General features: G+C 38.3%; 1 protein-coding gene across 7 annotated transcripts in view; it reads right to left on the bottom strand.

The window, feature by feature from the left end:
- Positions 1–19,215, bottom strand: part of RNF111 (ring finger protein 111) — a 55,386-nt gene that overhangs the window by 24,241 nt on the left and 11,930 nt on the right. For all 7 annotated transcript variants that reach the window (XM_054169021.1, XM_054169014.1, XM_054169017.1 and 4 more), the window contains exons 2-3: positions 10,439–11,334; positions 3,713–3,839 (exon numbers count right to left, since the gene is read on the bottom strand). In XM_054169021.1, coding sequence (XP_054024996.1) covers positions 3,713–3,839; positions 10,439–11,315 — 1,004 coding nt within the window. In that variant the 5' untranslated portion in view covers positions 11,316–11,334. The remainder of the gene's footprint in view (positions 1–3,712; positions 3,840–10,438; positions 11,335–19,215) is intronic.

The following is a 19,215-nucleotide window of genomic DNA, read 5'->3' as shown; positions in this document are numbered from 1 at the left end:
ACTTAAATTTTGCTGTTACTACATTTTTCTCCTCAGGAAGAAGCTGTTTTAGGTATTGTTTCATTATTATTAGAGAAGCATTTCGTTCTGTTGAAATACCCTACTACTGCGCATTCACTGTGTGTGTAGTTACAAACTTTACTGCAGCCTTTTCCAGATAACATAATGGCAAATACCCAACAGGCAGAGATTAAACATCTTCATGTCAGGTTCCTAAGAAATGCATACAGGCAGCTTCATTATGAAACTCTACAACTGCAGTCAGGCAACAATTATAATTGATGTTAAGTTTTAACTTTGTTAATAGTAAATGAAGTCTCCAAATCCTACTCCTATGCAGCCTGAAACAGTAGATCTATGAATGATGACAGACGTGCAAAGACAACAAGAATCTCTAAATTTCAAGTTCTTTTGCATATTAACTTGTGATAGAATATTTTCAGAACATAATTTTAGTACTTCAGTTTACATTTCCAAGATGTCCTAACAATTCAACTAGTTCGACATGTTCAGGAAAAATACATTATGCATTGTGTTTGTCCTGAAGAGAAAATTGGTTTGTGTAATATAACATTTATGCCAGTAAAGGTAATTTTTGCAGGAAAACTTGTTTACTTCAAATTTAAAACTGCATTAATGAAAGCACTAACTATCTGAAGACAAACAGATGGAATGTTTTAATAATTTACTGCCTATTGTTCCTTCATCATTATTTTACAAAAAAAGGGGAGCCATTCTTCATATTCTACATTTTTGCCTTCACGTTCACCAATATGAAAACATAAGCAATAGGCAGGCATCTCCAACAGTCCCATGTATGTGACAACTTGAAATTTTCTCCTTCCAGGAAATCCACTAACAGATTCTACAAAATCTGACAAATACAGAACAAAACAAAACTTCAGAGGCTCCATTAAGTCCCTTGAGATGTCTCTATACCAATGCAAGAAGCATGGGGAATAAAAAAGACGAACCAGAAATCAGTGTGGGGACAACGGGCTATGATCTCATTGCAATTACAGAGACATGGTGGGATAGCATCCATGACTGAAATGTTGTGGATGACTATATTCTTTTCAGAAAGGATAGACAGACAAGATAAGGTGGTGCAGTTACTACGTGAGTAAGCAAGCAGCTAGAATGCGTTGCGCTTAACCTGGGATGGGTGGTGAAAAAAGCCTTAAAAGCTTACAGGTAAAAGTTAAAGGACATGCAAATATGAGTGACACCATCGTGGGTGTCCACTACAGACTACCAAACCAAGAGGAAGTTGTTGAGAAGGCCCTTTATGGACAACTGGAAGGAGCCTCCAGATTCCATACCCTGGTGTCATGGGTGACTTCAATCACCCTGATATTAGTTGGAAAGATTATACAGCCAGGCATACTCAGTCCACAATTTTCTGATGCAGGTGGTTGAAGAACCAATGAGGAGAGGTGATGACAGACCTTGTATTAACAAACAAAGGAGGTCCAGTCAAGGACATTGTCATGGATTGACTTAAGCCATTGCAGACATTAAAGTAGGATGCAGCCTTGGCTGTAATGACCATAAAATAACAGTTTAATACTGTTTGAGAAGCAAGCTGGGCAAATCGTAAACTTCTACCCTGGACTTTAGGAGGGCTAACTTTCTCCTACTCAAAGAACTACTTAGAAGTGTCCCATGGGCTAGGGCTCTAGATGGTAAGAGGGTCCAATAGAGCTGGTTAATATTCAACCACCACCTCCTCCAAGCTCAAAAAAATTTTATACCCTTGCAAAAAAAGATATAATCTATTAGGAGGCAGGAGACCTGCATGGATAAGCAAGGAGCTGCTGGAAAAACTCAAATGGAAGTCTACAAAAACTGGGAAAAGGGCAGTTGGGAGGATTATAGAAATACTGTCAAAGCACGTGAAGATGCAATAAGAAAGGGCAAAGCTCTCTTAGAACTAAACGTACTAGAAAAATGAAAGATAACAAGGGCTTCTTTAAATACATCAGCAGTAAAAGGAATAGGGAAAATGTGGGTCCATTGCAAAGGAATGATCAAATGGGTAGATGAAAGCAGAGCAGTGGCTATCACATATCTTCACTTCAGCAAGGCTTTTTTATTGTCTCCCATAACATCCTTGTGGGCAAACTCAAAAGAAGTGGGTTAGATGACTGGACTGTGAGGTGGATTGGTAACTGGCTCAACAACAGACTTCAGAGAGCTGTGATCAACTGTGCAGTGTGGCTGAAAGTCTGCGGCCAGTGGTGTTCCCTAGAGATCAGTACTGGGTCCAGTTTTGATCAGTATTTTCATCAATGACCTGGCTGATATGAAACTGAAGCAGGGGGCAGGCAGCGGTTCATATCCCATCATGGTGTGCTGCCATCCAACAAGGTCTGGACAGACTGGAGAGATGGGTGAAGGCAAACCTCATGAAGTTCAATAATGACAAATGCAGTCTTGCACCTGGGAAGGAATAACACCAGGCAGCAGTACTGACTAGAGGTCACCCTGTTAGGAAGCAGCTTTACGGAGTAAGACCTTAGAGTCTAGTGGACAGCAAATTATCCATTGGACAGCAACATGCTCTTGTGGCCAAGAGGGCAAATGGCATCCTGGAATGCATTAAGGAAAGCATGTCCAGAACATCTACAGAGGTTCTTCTCTCCCTCTACTCTGCTCAGTATTCCAGGTGTGGTCTCACCTGAGTCCAGTTTTGGACTTCCTAGTTCAAGAGAGATGGGAATCTGCCAGAGAGAGTCCAAAGGAGAGCTACAAGGATGATGGCAGGACTTAAAACTCATCTCTCTTATAAAGAAAGACTGGGGCTGTTTAAGTCTTAAGAAGGATGAGAGGAGATCTTACGAACTCTATAAATATCTGAGGGGTGGGTGTCAAGATGAAGGTGCCAGTCCCTTTTCAGTGGTGCCCAGTGACAGGACAAGGAACAAGAGGTACAAGCTAGAACACAGGAGGTTCCACCTCAACACAAGGAGACACTTCTTTACAGTGAGGGTGATGGAGCACTGGAACAGACTGCCCAGGGGGTTGTAGAGTCCCCTTCTCTGGAGACTTTCAAAACCCACCTGGATGTGCTCCTGTGCAGCCTATGCTAGCTGATCCTGCTCTGGCAAGGGAGTTGTACTCCATGATCTCTGGAGGTTCATTCCAACCCCTAACATTTTCTGATTCTGTGAAAACTTCCAGAGAGGCATGAAAGAACAGGAAAGCAAGCACAGCATCAGCTTCAAAAAAAGTAGGATGCCCTCCTGAAAAATACTTAACTCATACCCAAATATTCAACATAGCCTAAACTTGCTCTCTAGGACCCCACTGTAAAGATTTGCTTCCCCCAAAACCTGCCCAATAGTTACACTAACTACAGCCACCTCAACAGATCCCAAGTTAGTTGAATTACCAAGCTTTCATAAAGCTGTGGTTTGCAGGTTTGGGGTTTTGTTTGTTTGTTTGTTCTTTTGGGGGTTTTGTTTTTTGGGGGTTTTTTTGTTAGCTACAGTATATTATTTCATTGGGTTTGGGGGTTTTGGTTTTGTTGTCTGTTTGGGGGTTTTGTTTGGTTTTTTTCCTTTTTGTCACTCTGAGTAAAAAAATGCATACTTGCATCCTGGTTAGAATTTCTGTAGCATTACCTTATGGGCTTTTAATGATACAAAGCCTTATCAGATAAACCTGGAGCCAAGCAAAATGTCTTAATACAAAGAGCTGCAAGTCTCACCTGTAACTTTCACCAACTGTAACAATCTCCACTTCACTATCGGTTGAGGTAACATTTATTTCTTCATTAGCAGTGACCTGGGGAGTGGAGGATGCTTCAATCACCACCACATCTTCATCAATGCTTCCTGATAAGGAAAAAGGAAGAAACTTTGTATACTTTATTTCATGAGCTGCCATTTTAGAGACTAAAATTTCCTAGACTTAAAATACACATAGGCAGAAAATTTTATGGTGTATGCCAAAAATCTAGGTGTAGCTGTCAAACACATAAGGTAGTTATTAAAGGTAGCTACGCTATCTAAATCTTGAAGTAAAAAAGGAATGAGACAGAAGACTGGGGCTGAGGGTAAATACGCAATCTTACATTCTACTGTGCATTGGAAGCAATTACTGTGAATTTTATGAGCTGTAACACCAATTAAATTCAGTCATCTAAAATAAAACAAAATAAACTTTCAAACTAACAAAATTATCACAGTTTAAAAAACGTTTTTGTAGGTATTCAAGTTTCAAGGCTAAGCAAAATTGGAGAAAAATTATCCACCGACTAATGCCTGATCTAGTGTGAGGTGTCCCTGCCCATGACAGGGGAGTTGGAACTAGATGATCCTTATGGTCCCTTCCAACCCTGACCGATTCTATGATTCTATGTTATTTATTTCTACAACAAAATGAAGACTACAGATCCATGGGTGTTTCTAAACATCTCTACATCTGCACTTTCAGTGACACTCATAATGACATACTAGACAGCAAAAATGGTAAAAAGCAACAAAGCTCCCCCCAAAAAATCAATTTAGAAACAAATTTTAGAAAAATATCCACTTCAGGAAGAAAGACTAAAGTTCCAGCCTAATACACAGGGAAACACTTCACTACAACTGTAGTACTGACAGCAACAATGTTGAGCTATCTAGAATACTTCACTGAGATATAGGTTATTCGCTATAGTAATACCACTGAACACAAAATAACTTACTAAATAAATGAGCTAGTAGCTTAGCAATAGCAAACTACCACTTTGATATTTGCAAATTTCTTCAAAAAATGAGGTCTCAGGGGACAGGCTCCTTGACAGGTCAACAAGCAATGCAGGGTACCTACAGCACATGAGCAGCAATACAGCTATCAAGGAGAACTTCCTGAAACGTGAGCAAGCCCATAACCAGCATAATTTTATGAGGCAAACAGCTGTTATCTGTGACCTTCTGGGTCACATATTAATTCCCCTTCCCCTCATTCTTGAGGCTGTGGAGTTCTCCCTCTCTGGAGACTTTCAAAATCTGCCTAGATGCGTTCCTGCATGATCCACCCTATGCGATCCTGCTTTGGCAGAAGGGTTAGACTCAATCTCTGGAGGTCCCTTCCAGCCCCTAAACATTCTGTGATTCTTTGATTCTCAGGCTCTGAAGGTCCTGTGAATGAACTAAACAAACTGAACAGTTTTCTTTATCCCCTCGCTATCAGCCTCAAGGTTCCTGGGTGTCAGGATGATTACTCCCTTCCTTGCTGGCCTCGATAATCCCAGGCACCCAGCCAAGCAGGTGGTGCTGATGACCCCTCCACATAACAGAGAGTAATGTCTACACAACCAAGCAGTGTGGGAACCTGGACAAGAACTGCTGCTCAACAGTGAGATCCAGGATCCCACAGGGACCAAGGGTGCCCCCTACCGTCACTTGCTTCCTCCAAGGATTGAATGAGTGACTTGTATTCTTTTATATAAAATTTTTTGAGTCTAGATTATGACTGTTATATTCATACAGCAAACCATATATTAACATCCACTTGATCTGGAGACAATCTAAGTGATTAGAAATTGTAAGTTAAATTGTATTACAAAGTCTATATTATGCTACTTACAAATTGCACTACACTGATTCTACTTTTAGAAATCCTGTCCCATTCTTATCATAACTTCTATGCTATACTAATCAATATACTGCTAAGAAAAGAAAGCTTTAATTTTAACTATGGTTTACTACTATCATTCTAACAAAGATCCCCAAAAGAACCTGTCTCCTTAGTGTTGGTCACACTAGGTTATATAACCACAGTTTTTCTGTACTTCGTATTATTTGGAATGTACTTTCCAATAGCTGTGCATGCTACCAGAAATTTCAAATTGCTTAGGAGTCTGAACCCTGGTGAAAAACACAGTCAACAATAAGAGTTTAGGGGATCTTGTCCAAATGAAGCTAATCCAGAACTCTAATGATCGTAACCAAGCATATAAATCTTCATCCTATCAGCAGTGCTTCTGCAAGCCAATTCTAGAAATAGCATCTTCTCATCATAGAAAGCTACTGCAGCTACACTGAAATGTTGACATGAGTTCCACCCTTTTATTACTGTTGCTATTTTAAAGCTCGAATTCAATGCAGACAGATACAGCAACAATGGTTAATGTCAACTGTTCTTAGTGTCAGGTGTTCTTTCCTCACCACTTTCTAGTTCTTCCCTAACCCCTCTGAAGTGGTGTGATGGAAATGATACATATTCGCTTCCCTGTCCACTAATGCCACTACGACAAAAAAATGCATCAGTTACTGTGGGAAAAGGAGAACATGCATAGTTCTAGAAGGGATTAACTGAAAAATAATCAACTCTACCACAGGCAGTTAATTTCCATTTAATCCACATTATCTTAGACGACTTCAGGTTATTTTAAGATGATCATGTTTAAGATTTTCATGATCATGTTTAATATTTTCACTAGCTTCACGCTTTTAAAACATTGGACGTCTATATTCAACATTTTTGGGTTAACAGACAACAAATATGTTGGAGGAATCAATAGTAGTGAATAAACTCAGACTCATCATTCTAAGCAATTTTGAACAACTGAAGCAGCTTCTCATCACTGCATTCTAAGGAAAGAGGTATGGCCTGTCTAGCACTAGCTGCTCAAAAATATGAAGTAACATGTTAGAGCCTGACATATAGGTCACCCACATAGTGTCAGGTCCTCTGAGGGCTAGCGATAAGTTTCTGAGCAACCTAAATAAAACACAGAATCAAAATTTTCATTTCACAGCAAAAAAAATGTTGCTGCTGGCAGTCATTTTAACTGTAAGTCCAGTATTTCAATTAAAACCAACTGGTAACACTCAGCTTAGAATATACACCTCCGAAAGTACTTGCACCTTCAACTGTTACTGTGTCATTGAAACATACAGAGTTGTTTTTACATTGTCCTTAGGCCCCCAACTCTCCTCCATCTCCTGAAGGAGCTTCATCTGGTTCCCTAGATCTATGAGGGTACCTACCTTTTATGGTAAACAGTTGGCAAAACAATGTAATTTGTTCCCAGGTGTCAGGATTTTTGTACTTGTTCACTACTCTCACATTCCCAAAGCACAGAGTTCCACCAGAAAAATAGCTGAAGCCCTGCCAGAAAAGGTAAAGGAGGAAACTACCTATTATAGTGTTTGGGGTTTTTGGTTTTGTAAAAATATGGGGGGGTTTGGGGAGGAAAAAAGGCCATTTCAATTTTAACTACAAGAATGAAACTACTCAACTAGCTTTAAAGGATCTGCTACTTTAATTTCTTGCAATAATCAGAAAGAAATGTTTTCCAGAAAAGTATGTGCTAATTAAATTTAGTGGTTCTTGAAACACATCATCCCTTTAGATAAACACCTGTACTGGTTTTGGCTGAGGCAGAGTTAATTTTCTTCACAGTAGCTGCTATGGGGCTGTTTTAGATTTGTACTGAAAATAGTGTTGATAACACAGGGATGTTTTAGCTACTGCTAAATAGTGATTACACAGCTTTTAGGTCTTTTCTACTTCTCACACCACTGCACCCCAGTAGGCTGGGGGTGCACAAGAAGTTGCGAGGGGACACAGCTAGGACAACTGACTCCAGCTGACCAGGGGAATACTCCATACCATATGCAGAATAAAAACAGGCAAGCAGGAGGAAGTGGGGGACAGATTTGGAGAGATGGTGTTTGTCCTGCCAAGTAACTGTTACATGTGACAGAGCCCTGCTTTCCTGGGGATGACTGAACACCTGCCTGCTGATGGGAAGAGGTGAACAAATTCCTTGGTTTGCTTGTGTAGCTTTTGCTTTACTGACCAAACTGTCTTTATCTCAACTGAGACATCTCCCTTTTACTCTTCTGATTTCCTTTCCCATCACACTGAGGGGAGTAAGAGAGCAGCTGTGTGGTGCTTAGTTACTGGCTGGGGTTAAACCAAAGCAAAGAACTATTTTGTGATATGTTCTTAATTCAAATTGCTAACAAGTTATCCCTAAGATGAATCACATCACCTGAATGTTTATTAAAAATTAGTTTGTCACCATATCTTTTAAAACTGTATTTTCTGATCATTATTACTATTTTCCTCTTTTCTTAAGTCTATCCTCTAGTAGTTTTACATATAGATGGATCCTTGTGGTCCCTTCCAACCTTGACTGATTCTATGATTCTATCAAGAAGGCTGGAGAGGGACTTCTTAGGATATCAGGTAGTGATAGACTAGGGGGAATGGAATGAAGTTGGAGGTGGGGAGATTCAGACTGGATGTGAGGAAGAAATTCTTCACCATGAGAGTGGTGAAACCCTGGAATAGGTTGTCGAGACCCCATCTCTGGAGGTGTTTAAGAGCAGGCTAGATGAGGCTCTGGCCAGCCTGATCTAGTGTAAGGTGTCCCTGCCCATGGCAGGGGGTTTGGAACTAGATGATCCTTATGGTCCCTTCCAACCCTGATTGATTCTATGATTCTATATATGCTGCAGGCCTCATATTCTTGGCAGAAGCTCTTTGTCCTTCAGTAAATTCTGTAATTTCAGCAGATGCATATGTAAGCTTCATGTGCCAATGCAGAGAAAAAAAATAATCTTCCCTAACATTAACAAGCTAGCAATACAACTCTTTCCTCATATAGAAACACCATCATGCTTGCTCACTACACAGAGAAGTTCCATAGTTATTTTTCCATCTGGCCTCATTTCTATTCCAGTTAATTCAATAACTAGAAGTGTCTTATAAAACAACAGAGAGCTATGCAAAGTGTTAATCACACTTTTATCTTACTAAAAATAGGACATAGGTCTATTCAATTCCTATTTTATCTACAATGTAAATAAAATGCTCAAAACTTTCCTATCAATAGATATTCCCACTGGAAAAAGTATTAACATACTGCAAGCCAGAATTACTTCTCCATTCACTGCAAGTGTAGTCTGGACATACAGCCATCGTAACTCACATTCTTTAAAGCATATCTTATTTAAATTACAGCTGATGTCAGTATTGTAATCTAAAATTAACTGGTGCAGAGATAGTCAATTTTTCATTCATGACATGAGAATAAACAATTTCATAAACAAAGTATTACTTTCAAACACTACGGAAATTAAGCCATTGGACAATGCACTTTTCCATTTCACTAAATGAAACAAATTGCAAGCTTCAGTCTTCTTACCATCAAAATAACACCACACTGAATCACTGAATTATCAGAAGTTACCTCAACAGTATGAATATTCACTAATCATTGCAGTTTTTAAAGAGATTGCTCTCTATAATGGTTTTTTGAAAACGCCTACGGAAAGCCTGACTACAGAAATACTTGTTCAATGCTTCAAGGGAAACAGAAGCACCTAAGTAGTATTAATTGAATTTGTGTTAAAAAAGGGCAATAGATCAACAGTTCAAGCAAATTACAAAAAAAAAAAAACACACCCCCCAAAACCCACTAACCTGAAATTTCTATTTTAAGTACATTTATCATAGTTATAAATAGATGATAGCCTAAGAAACACAACCAGCATTTTCTCATCCATATACTAGTTTCATCATTGCATGGTGCCCTGTGTGTCTGTGTGGAAAAAGAGTTAATGCTCCTACACCCTTTTACAGTCACACATATCTTCAGCTTCTCTGAAAATGAGAAGAAACTATTGACTTGGAAACAGAAGTGTTCACACAGCAGTTCTCCACATTATTTTTTCGAATGGATGTATGCAATCCCCATACATGATTTACAAACCATACTCTTCAATACGCTTTAACACAATTGGCAAATGTAACTTTCCTAGGCTTAAAAAACCAAACCACAACCACTACATTTGTGTCCCCACAAATATGCCCTTAAGAGAGACATCTATGTAAACCAACTGCAAGAACACAGCATTGAATTTATCTAGGTAAAATATCTGGTGTATACACAATACTTTACTTTCCACAACTTCAGGCCTTAGAGTTTTCTCCTATTATTTCTATTTTCAACTGAATCCTATTTTGGGCTCTCATCACAATAAGCACTTTTTTTCTCCTTCTTATACATTTAAGTAACCAAGCACAGTTAATTAGGTATTAGCAGATACTTCTACATTCTGAAATCTGAATTGATATTCCCACAAACAGTTAACAAAGCTAGAATAGCTAAAATTCACATAATTCAACAGCTAAGAAAAAAAAAAAGAAAATCTGTGGAGCAACTCCACAGCAAGCAACTAATCAGATTGAGTAATCAGATTCTTTTACATTAATACTAGAGAGAAGATTTGTTGCAATTATACTTGAAGCTATGAATGTACTTTTCCCATCAAGAACTTATGGTGTAATGTTTACACTACTTGCAGTAAGTCTATTTGTGGTATAACTTGCTAAGAAAACACAACTGCTTCAAAGCACATTATAAAAACACGTATTGTACATGATGAAAGCTCATTCATAGGAAGTACCTCAGAAACTTTTTTTGTTTTACCTGAAGGAACAGCTGTACTGTTCTGGTGGTTTTCACCAGGAGACACAAATAAGTCTTCCTCCCCTTCAGTAGATGAACTGGAAGAAGATTCACTACTGAGATCATTCTCACTGGAGCTGCTGGAGCTGGGTAGTAAAGCATACTTTCTTCGAGCTAACACTTCCCGCTTTTTCCTCTGCATTAAAATTCGTTCTTTTTGGTTCTGTGTCCGCTGTGACGAACTTGTTTTCACAAATCTCTTCCTGTATGGAAGTCTTCTTAAAGAATTGTTGTGAAAACAAGGCCTTTTCATTAATAACCCAGGTACAGAGTCCGCCTCAGTCCGAGGCCACTTTTGTGACCTTGCGCTATGAGTTCTACTTGTAGTATTCAACACTGCCTGAGGGTGTCTCATAGAAGCATCTTTTTCTTCATCAGATGTTACTGTGTCAGAGTCTCCAAAATGTAGGCTAGATGAAGGTGAAGAGATACAGTCACTAAAAGAAGAATCATTGTCTTCACTCTGTGTTTCTAGATGCTGTCTTAATCCTAAGATTCCTTGGTTTTCTTTATCAGGACAATTTTGAGTACATGAAGGACCAGCCTGCTGGCTCTTGCGTTTTTTTCGCACCACAATACTTTTGTCTTGGTCTGTATGGTTGCCATTCATGTCCTTCTGCTTTTGAGAATCACCACATAAATGAGAGAACTCATTTCCTACTTTACTGGCAATCATCTCAACTTCTGCAGTGAAGCTTTTTGCTGCCCCAATAGGCTCAGGGTTCAAGATGATCCCCTTCAGACTCTCCTGTCTCTTTGGTGCATCAGAAGGAACTTCACTCTTCATATCCGCTTTTAGAGTATAAACTATATTACATTCAGGAGTCCATTTAGACATGGAAAGTTTTAAGAGAGGCCTAAAAATAAAAATAGATATGCATTAAGAGAAAGAAGCAAAATTGAAATAGGAGAAAAGCCATTTACTGCTAAGACTAATCCCCCACTGGGAGATGCAGCAACTGAAATACAACTGTTTCATAATAGTAAGACTATTGCTTAACAACATCATTTAGAATTAAGATAGAACTCTTATAACTCGCAGTGAAGGGAAGTTCTTACAGTCGATGAAAACAAGATCACTTACAGAGTAAATACTGAGGTATGTTGTCTGCTAAATTCACAGGCAATGTGTGTTTTACCAACTCTTAAACATGAGAGTTTTACAGGCTACTGCTTATTTTTAGCTAAGTTTCAGTGACACAGTTCCAATAGCCATCAACTAAACTGCATCCTGAAATAAAGCCTGCATCATCCTCTATGACTGTATATATGGATAGTAAACACCTCTAACACAATACACACTACCGTACAGTGACAACTGAGCTATAAAAATCAATGTCTTAGAATTCATGGTCCTATTCTGACATGAAAAGGAACAAAACTGCTGCCCAGAAAGGTTGTAGAGTCTCCTTCCTTCTCTGGAGACTTTCAAAACCAGCCTGAACGTGTTCCCGTGCAACCTGAACTAGGTAAACCTGCTTCAGCAGGGAGGTTGGAGTAGATGATGTCCAGAGGTCCCTTTCAAGCCTGTTCTGTGTAAAACAGGACAAATTTTGACTGTTATTATTATGGGGTAAGTGATAGGAATCCATTTATTACCTAGAGGTTTTTTTAGAAGTCCCTATACATTCATAGTAGAAAGTCATACACAAAGTGATTTTTAGTCCATGTACTTCTGACTCTATTCTGTGACAGAAACTGAATATATCATGTTTCCTTTATAGTTGGTACCAGACAGGTTCCACTCCCTGTCAAAATATTAGGCTGCCAGCATAAACAATGCAACATTAGCCCAAAAGACTATTTCAAAGACAATTTCCTGTAGTAGTGGAAGACTCCTAAGAAAGACAGGCAACACTAAACTCAGTAATATATTCACCTTCAACCTGCTTCGTCTGGTATCTCTGCCTTCTGTTTAAATTCACAAAACGAGGTGACAAAATAATTGAGTTCCCATTGTGATAACCACTAAATCACTCTTCACTAACAGCAATTTTTTTCAGTCTCAAATTAATAAGGCTATAGTACACATTTGACATTTGTACTACTTGAGCAGTCAAGCACTCCCTCCTTTTCTCCCTCCCTCATCAGTTCCTTGACAGACCATCTCCTACTCTCTTCTAGAAAAAACATTTAAATACACTAAACCAGAATGCAGAGCTGGCCAATCCGAAAAATAAATCTCCCAATCAGATCAGATCCCAATCTAATTCACCGCACTAGCACACAAACAGCTATGCCTAGCTTGCAGCAGGTTGCCCTGAACTATCAGAATGCTGTGTAACAAAAACACAGGCAACTATACCTTATGTGGAAATGATGCTTCTTATGCATGAAATCACAAAAAAAGTCTAAGGTAACGATGGGAAGATCTACAGCAGGTCAAGCAACATGCCTAGTCAGGTCCACAATCTTCTGCCTGAGCCTTTGAATTCTTCAGAACGCTATACCCTCTGACAGCTTAGAAAGTGTTGCTGTTTTCTACTGGAATTACACCAGAGAAGTATGTTTCATATCAGTTAAGTCAAAAGCTAACTGCAGGTAAATTGGACTAAACCTCCTCAGCATATACAAACAAACAAGATTCTTACTTCCGCTTCTTCAAAGCGTAATTCACAGTAGAAATTTATTCTTTTCAAGTGTTAAACAGAAAACTTATGTCCTGGACTATACATATATTTATTGCAGTATGTTTTAGTGGAATGCACTAACTAGATAAGGCTACACTCTTCTCTAGGACTGGAAAAAAATAATTGCTAAATTAGGGGAAAAAACAACACCTTGGAATAAAACTTAAAGTAAGACGTGTAAGAACTAAGAAGTGTCTGTTAAAGCTGTAGAATTCAGGTACCTACCCTTTTCCACTCCTGACAGCTCCCAAGTAAAATACCAGGTCTCACATGTTCCTCCCTATGCACATACTTGCCATCACATGCATGCACCATCTTTCTTTGAAACATGAAAATTGAAACTTTCATTTTTACAAAATTTCAATACATGGACAGAAAATGATAATTCAAGCTTGTTATAAGCACACAGAGAATAAGCATAGGCTTTTGCTCATTCTCTCTCAAGGTCACCTTTAAGGCAGTATTTTGGTATGTTATTTATGCATCACTGTTTTTAAAAATGCCACACTTAGTCTAGTCAATATTTTCCATAGTCCAAAAGCAAACCAGCCCCTCCCACAAAAATGCTGTATTTCATAGCATTGTTTTTTCAGAAAATCCACAAAATATTATGACTGGAGGGAGGTGGATTTATTTATTCATAGCTTACAGGCTTCAAAGACAGTCATAATTTACTATCACATACTACATGTCCAGCCTATAATCAACAATGTCATTCTAAAAAATTGTAATTTTATTCAATTCTGAAGTTTTCTCAAAAAAACCCAACAATTAAAATGTTCCTCACTATGTGAACACAATCAGGGGCTGGTTTACAAAAGTCTCCCTTCTAATCACTGGAGTCTCCCCTTCCCCCTTCTGCTCTTATTGTTCAAGTCCATCATGGAAATCTCCCTTGGTATGTTAAATTTTGCATTCTGAATGTGATTATCTTTGTATAAGCTCTATTTACCTTAGCACAAAGACCACTGTGCTGAAATACAGGTAGACTACTTAAATTACAGCAAAACAAAAAATCAAAACCCCAAACAAACAAAAAAAGGCAAAGAAGTTTATACTTTTTAAATTCTCAAACTACTGCAAGACGACAAAACACCTAAACCACCACACAGTGCAAACACTATATACTAGTCTCATTCTGACAAACAGCCTACATGTAATAGCTAACTCAGATTTACCCATCCTTTACATTTGCACTCTTAAAACAATGGAAATGTCTGCAGTAACTCAACCTAGTAAACAAGAAGTCTTGATTTTTGCTAACCAACAGAGAACCTGAAGAACTGATTACTCACAGGAGAGCTGCTGGCATCCAATTAAAAATTACAAAACAGCTTACATGTGAGTATATTTTTGAAGTGAATAGTAGCAATCAACAATGACAAATAATCCATTTCTTCACTATTTAGAAATGCTATTACAATCCTTTTGTTCAAAGATCTGACCAAAAAAGAGACAAGGTGGAAGAAGAGCTTAGTATTTGTGTAGACTCCAATCCATTTGAAGTATTTTCAGTAGTTAGGCATAAGAAATACCCATATTACATATAATACAAATGCTTTTTACACAGAAGTCAAAATTTAAGAGGGACTACAAAAATATCATGCAAATAGTTAAAATTCATTAGAATGACATAATCTGCTGTTAAATATTTAGACTATTCTACAAAATCTCCCTCTAATTAAAAAGTAGTCCTCAAACGCTTTTTCCAAGAGCGACAAGATGCAGCAAATAAGCTCAATGAATATCAGTGATCCTCCTTCCTAATCAAAGTGTCTGCCTATTAACTTACAGAATCAATACTTTGGAGAAGAAAAATTATGTAGTAAGAGTAAGCCATTTTAAGTAATGACTCTACGAAGAGCTGTTAAGTTCTTGAAAACTATAAATAGATTCTAAGTTCCCCTCTAAAGTGCATGACCGTGTACATGGCTTTTACCATTAACACCAGAAAATAAAGACCTTTGATACTAATAATGCCAAAACATACAGCAGTGCAAGAAAATTCATGCAAACTAGGGAAGTCCCTCAAAATTGCTAAGCCAAAATACAAGCTCGAACTTTGAACTCTTTAGAGCAGACAAGTTTATCGTCACATATAAAAGCAGGACACATTTAAATTAAAGATGGAGCAACGTATTTTGTCATTAAGAATTAATTTCATTACTAGCAACTGAACAATTACAGCAATAAAGCATTATAAAGCAGTGAAATGGTTCATTACACATCTACTCTCTTTTTTTTGGTGTAAATTTGGTTGATTATCTAATGTATTATGACTTTGAAAATGTATTTTTAGATACATTTTAAAACAGCCAACTCCATTCACCACCAAGAAATAATCTCTTTCAGGTGTCAAAAAGCACCTTGATCAATTCCCTCCAGCTTTGGCTACAGTAAGCACACAGTGCTTTGACACATGACCAGCCAGTCACTTCGCAGAAATGCCTACGTTAAGTACATGCTTCTTGTATAACCCCAAATTAGTGGTCTCTGTCCTGTTAGTGCAATACACACACCTACATCCAGACAGCCAATTCATTCAGCAAATTTCTACACTTCTAGCCAACTTGATGAAAAGCAGTGAACAAAAAAGCTTTCTTTATAAAGCAGTTAGTAGCTTATTTCCTCATTTTCCCCATCTTTTATTTCCTTCAATTACAAACACAGTATTATTTCCCCTTGTCTGATGCACTCCCTACCACTCAGACCCTAAATGCACTTACAGACAACCCAGGTATGCAGTAGGGTTAAGCCTAGAGACCAATGCAGAAAGAAATTCTTTCCAATACCACAGCTCTCTAACACTACCAAGAACTTGCAGAACACGCTGTCATCATTATCACAGAAAGAACACAGCAATTCCACGTCCATAAAAATGCTATGCTGTCTTAGACCATCTACGTATCCAACTCAAGTGTACATATATAGAATGCTATCAGGCAAGAAAGTATTGAAGATTGTATGAGAAAGGAAGCTTGTGCCAGTTGCATTTGTAGTTCCTTTATTCAGGCCTCTTATTTCTTATTCCCTTCCTTAATATGTGGCCTGCGTCAGATTTTACCTTTAACACTATTTTTGCTATGACAAGCTTAATACTGGCACTATTATCTCAATGAAAAAAACTCACTGTTGAGGTCTGGTATGCACAAAGAAATCTTCCATTGTGTATACTGTTCCTGCCACAGTACTGTATTTTTGACAAACATGGCTATCAAGATCTCAAAGTATGAACCACTGAATGAAAGTATTGCACAAGTTGTATTTTGGAACACCAAGAGTCATTCCTTTCCTCTCCCTAAAAAGCTGTACTGTACTTTTATTCTTTGGCAAGGCTTGGATAAATCAAGACACGTTGAAAAAGCTTATAAAATTCATACAAGACCTACAGCGAAAGTGAGATAACATAAGTACTACCACTTCTGTTTCTCAAGGCCAGAGAACCAAAGAGGACTGATTCATGCATGGGCCTAACACAAGAAGGTTAACAGAAGACTTGGGAGCCATGTGAGAAGATGCACTTCCAACACAATCCCATGAAGATTTAATCTCAGTGCTATCACGCCCCGTTCCAACAAAAATAAGAACGCATGGAGCAGTGCATGAAAAAACCCCACTTGTTAGACTGAAAGAGGCAGCCAGGCCCTACTTGTATCATTCCGACCAAGAAGGGTCAACCCATACAATGCAGTATTAGCAAACCAAGCACAATTGGATTTTGAAACTTTATTGCACTGTTCCTCACTTCGGTCGTTCATTTTCACGACTTCATGAAACAAACAGTGCTCAAAACAAAAAACAAAACAAGCAAAAGCTTGGTTTTGCTACTAATTTTTAGCATACTATATATCAGTCTGCTAATCTCTGCCAGAACATAAAGCAACTGACAGTTAAAGATCTATACCTCTTTATAGAACAACAACAATCAGAAGGTAATATAGAACACTGGTATGGTTGCTTTGATATTATGTAGCATTGAATATGTCTTTATTCACAGGATAATATGAAACACCATTACAAACTACTCTCAACTTACTTTGTTTGCTTTAATGCAGCCAACCATGATGACATCCAATTTTTGAATGACAAAATTACCTGAAAATTCTCCAAACAGAATACTTACCTTTGCCCTACAGAAAAGTTACAGTATTTCTGAAGAACATGTATTAGTATTAGATACTAAATATATGATAATGTTCTGGAGACAGGTTCTTGTCTGCAGTCTCCCAGAGACATTTAGCCCAGACAGAAGGGTTTGTCTGTGCTTTGCAGAGGGGTGCTACAGTTGCACAAGAAGACAAAGCAACACAAAGCAGGCTTATTCACTCCTTTTGGGCAATTCTAGGAGCAACTACTGGCTTGAAAAATCTACACTTAAAGTGAAACAATGTTATTTCAGGTACAGTACTAGTCTGATTAATCTTTGCAAAGTCATCTCAAAGAGAAGTCAGACCACTGTAACTGTCCTGTAAAGTACTGTAATCAACAGTATCCATCCCCAGGGACCAGCAAAGTCTCCATAATTTTATCTGCAACAAAAATTCCTCTGAGACCTTCAAGGCTTCTTTCCTAATGCATAAGTCAATTCATATCAGTGAAGCAATTACCTTGCAACAGACCTGTCAAGCCACCTATAGAATACCTACAGAATGTCTCTGTTATGACATGTTATTATTCACCCCTGAGAATTACCACTACTGTATGGTTATGGAGAGACAATTCAAAGTGTCTCTCGCATCGTCTAAAAGAATCCAGTACAGGACAGCTGCAAATAGAAGAGCTCTTCCCTAAAGACTGATCTGTGGCCTAGCTCCAGCTGGACTAGACAGAATACATGGAGCATGTGCAGCTGGAAGTGCCCCGTCTCTGTCAGCTGGCAGGCTAAGAGCAATTCTGCAGATTCCTACAAACAAGTTAGTTCTCTCACAATATACTATCATTCAGTCCAAGAGCATAAGGCACCCACAGAAATTCTAGTATCAAGCATCAGCAAAGCATTATCATGCACATGCCCACCTGGGCAAGGAATCTGCTTGGCTTTGCATAATGGATGCAAAGAAGTGGATTTGACAAACATGATGTTAACAAGCACATTCTTCAGTCTAGACATTTCTTTTCTCTGTCCTAGGCTTGCACTCAGTTAGCTACATTAACACTATGTAAATCATGGTTTTAAGACATAAGCATTATGATTTGATAATCAGGAATGTTTCCATTTTAGTGAACTCCAAGACAAACACAACAGCAATGATCTTGGGAATAAGGAGTTGTAGCTTTACAAAAGAATGACAAAATACACTTTTTTATAATTGGTGCTTAAGACCTGAACCAGGAATTCTGCCTGCAAAGACAGCTAGGTAAGTTCTGAGTTATACTGCTTATATAAAAATACTTCAAAAATTTATTTCTTGGTCCCTCTGGCAGTTTTGACCCCTGAGGTACGTGTAACTGTCCTTACCACTTAAGGAGGTAGTAACAGCACAGGAGACTTCTCTACTTGTCACCCAGCAAAGCCAAGTGGCAGTGGGCAAATAATAAAAGCAGCCAGTATTAGGACTACACCTTACTGGCAAAAAAACCCCAAAACAAAACCCAAAACAAACACCACAACCAACAAAAACCAAGACACAAAAAGAACAACAACAACAAAACACAAAACCAAAATGCCACCAAACCAACAACCAAAACCCCAAGCAAATAAAAAACCACACCAAAACAACAAACAGAAGGAAGTCACTTGCTAGTAAAGTCATGAAACAGACTTCTCAGATTTCATTACATAAACACTTAGTACAGACGACAACACTTCAGTTCACAGCAGCTACTTTTCCAAATAGCATAAACTATAGGGGGAAAAAAAACATATAAAATAACAAAACAATCTTGTTAGCAAACTTTCAGTTACATGAAAGGGTTTTCTTTCCTTCCTTCCCCTCTGCTCCATTAGGGGCCTTTGTTAGGCCTTACATCAGGCAACCAACAAAATCACTGAAGTTAATTCTGAAGGAAGTTCACCAATATAACACTTTGGAGATACATTTTGTGTTCCCTTTAAAGAGACTTTGGAAGATGCTTGTCAATGTCACACTGACAAAACTTGAGAGACTA

Source organism: Dryobates pubescens, chromosome 17 (genome assembly GCF_014839835.1).
Source record: "Dryobates pubescens isolate bDryPub1 chromosome 17, bDryPub1.pri, whole genome shotgun sequence".
NCBI lineage: Eukaryota > Metazoa > Chordata > Aves > Piciformes > Picidae > Dryobates > Dryobates pubescens.
This window is presented reverse-complemented; position numbering and strand designations above follow the sequence as displayed.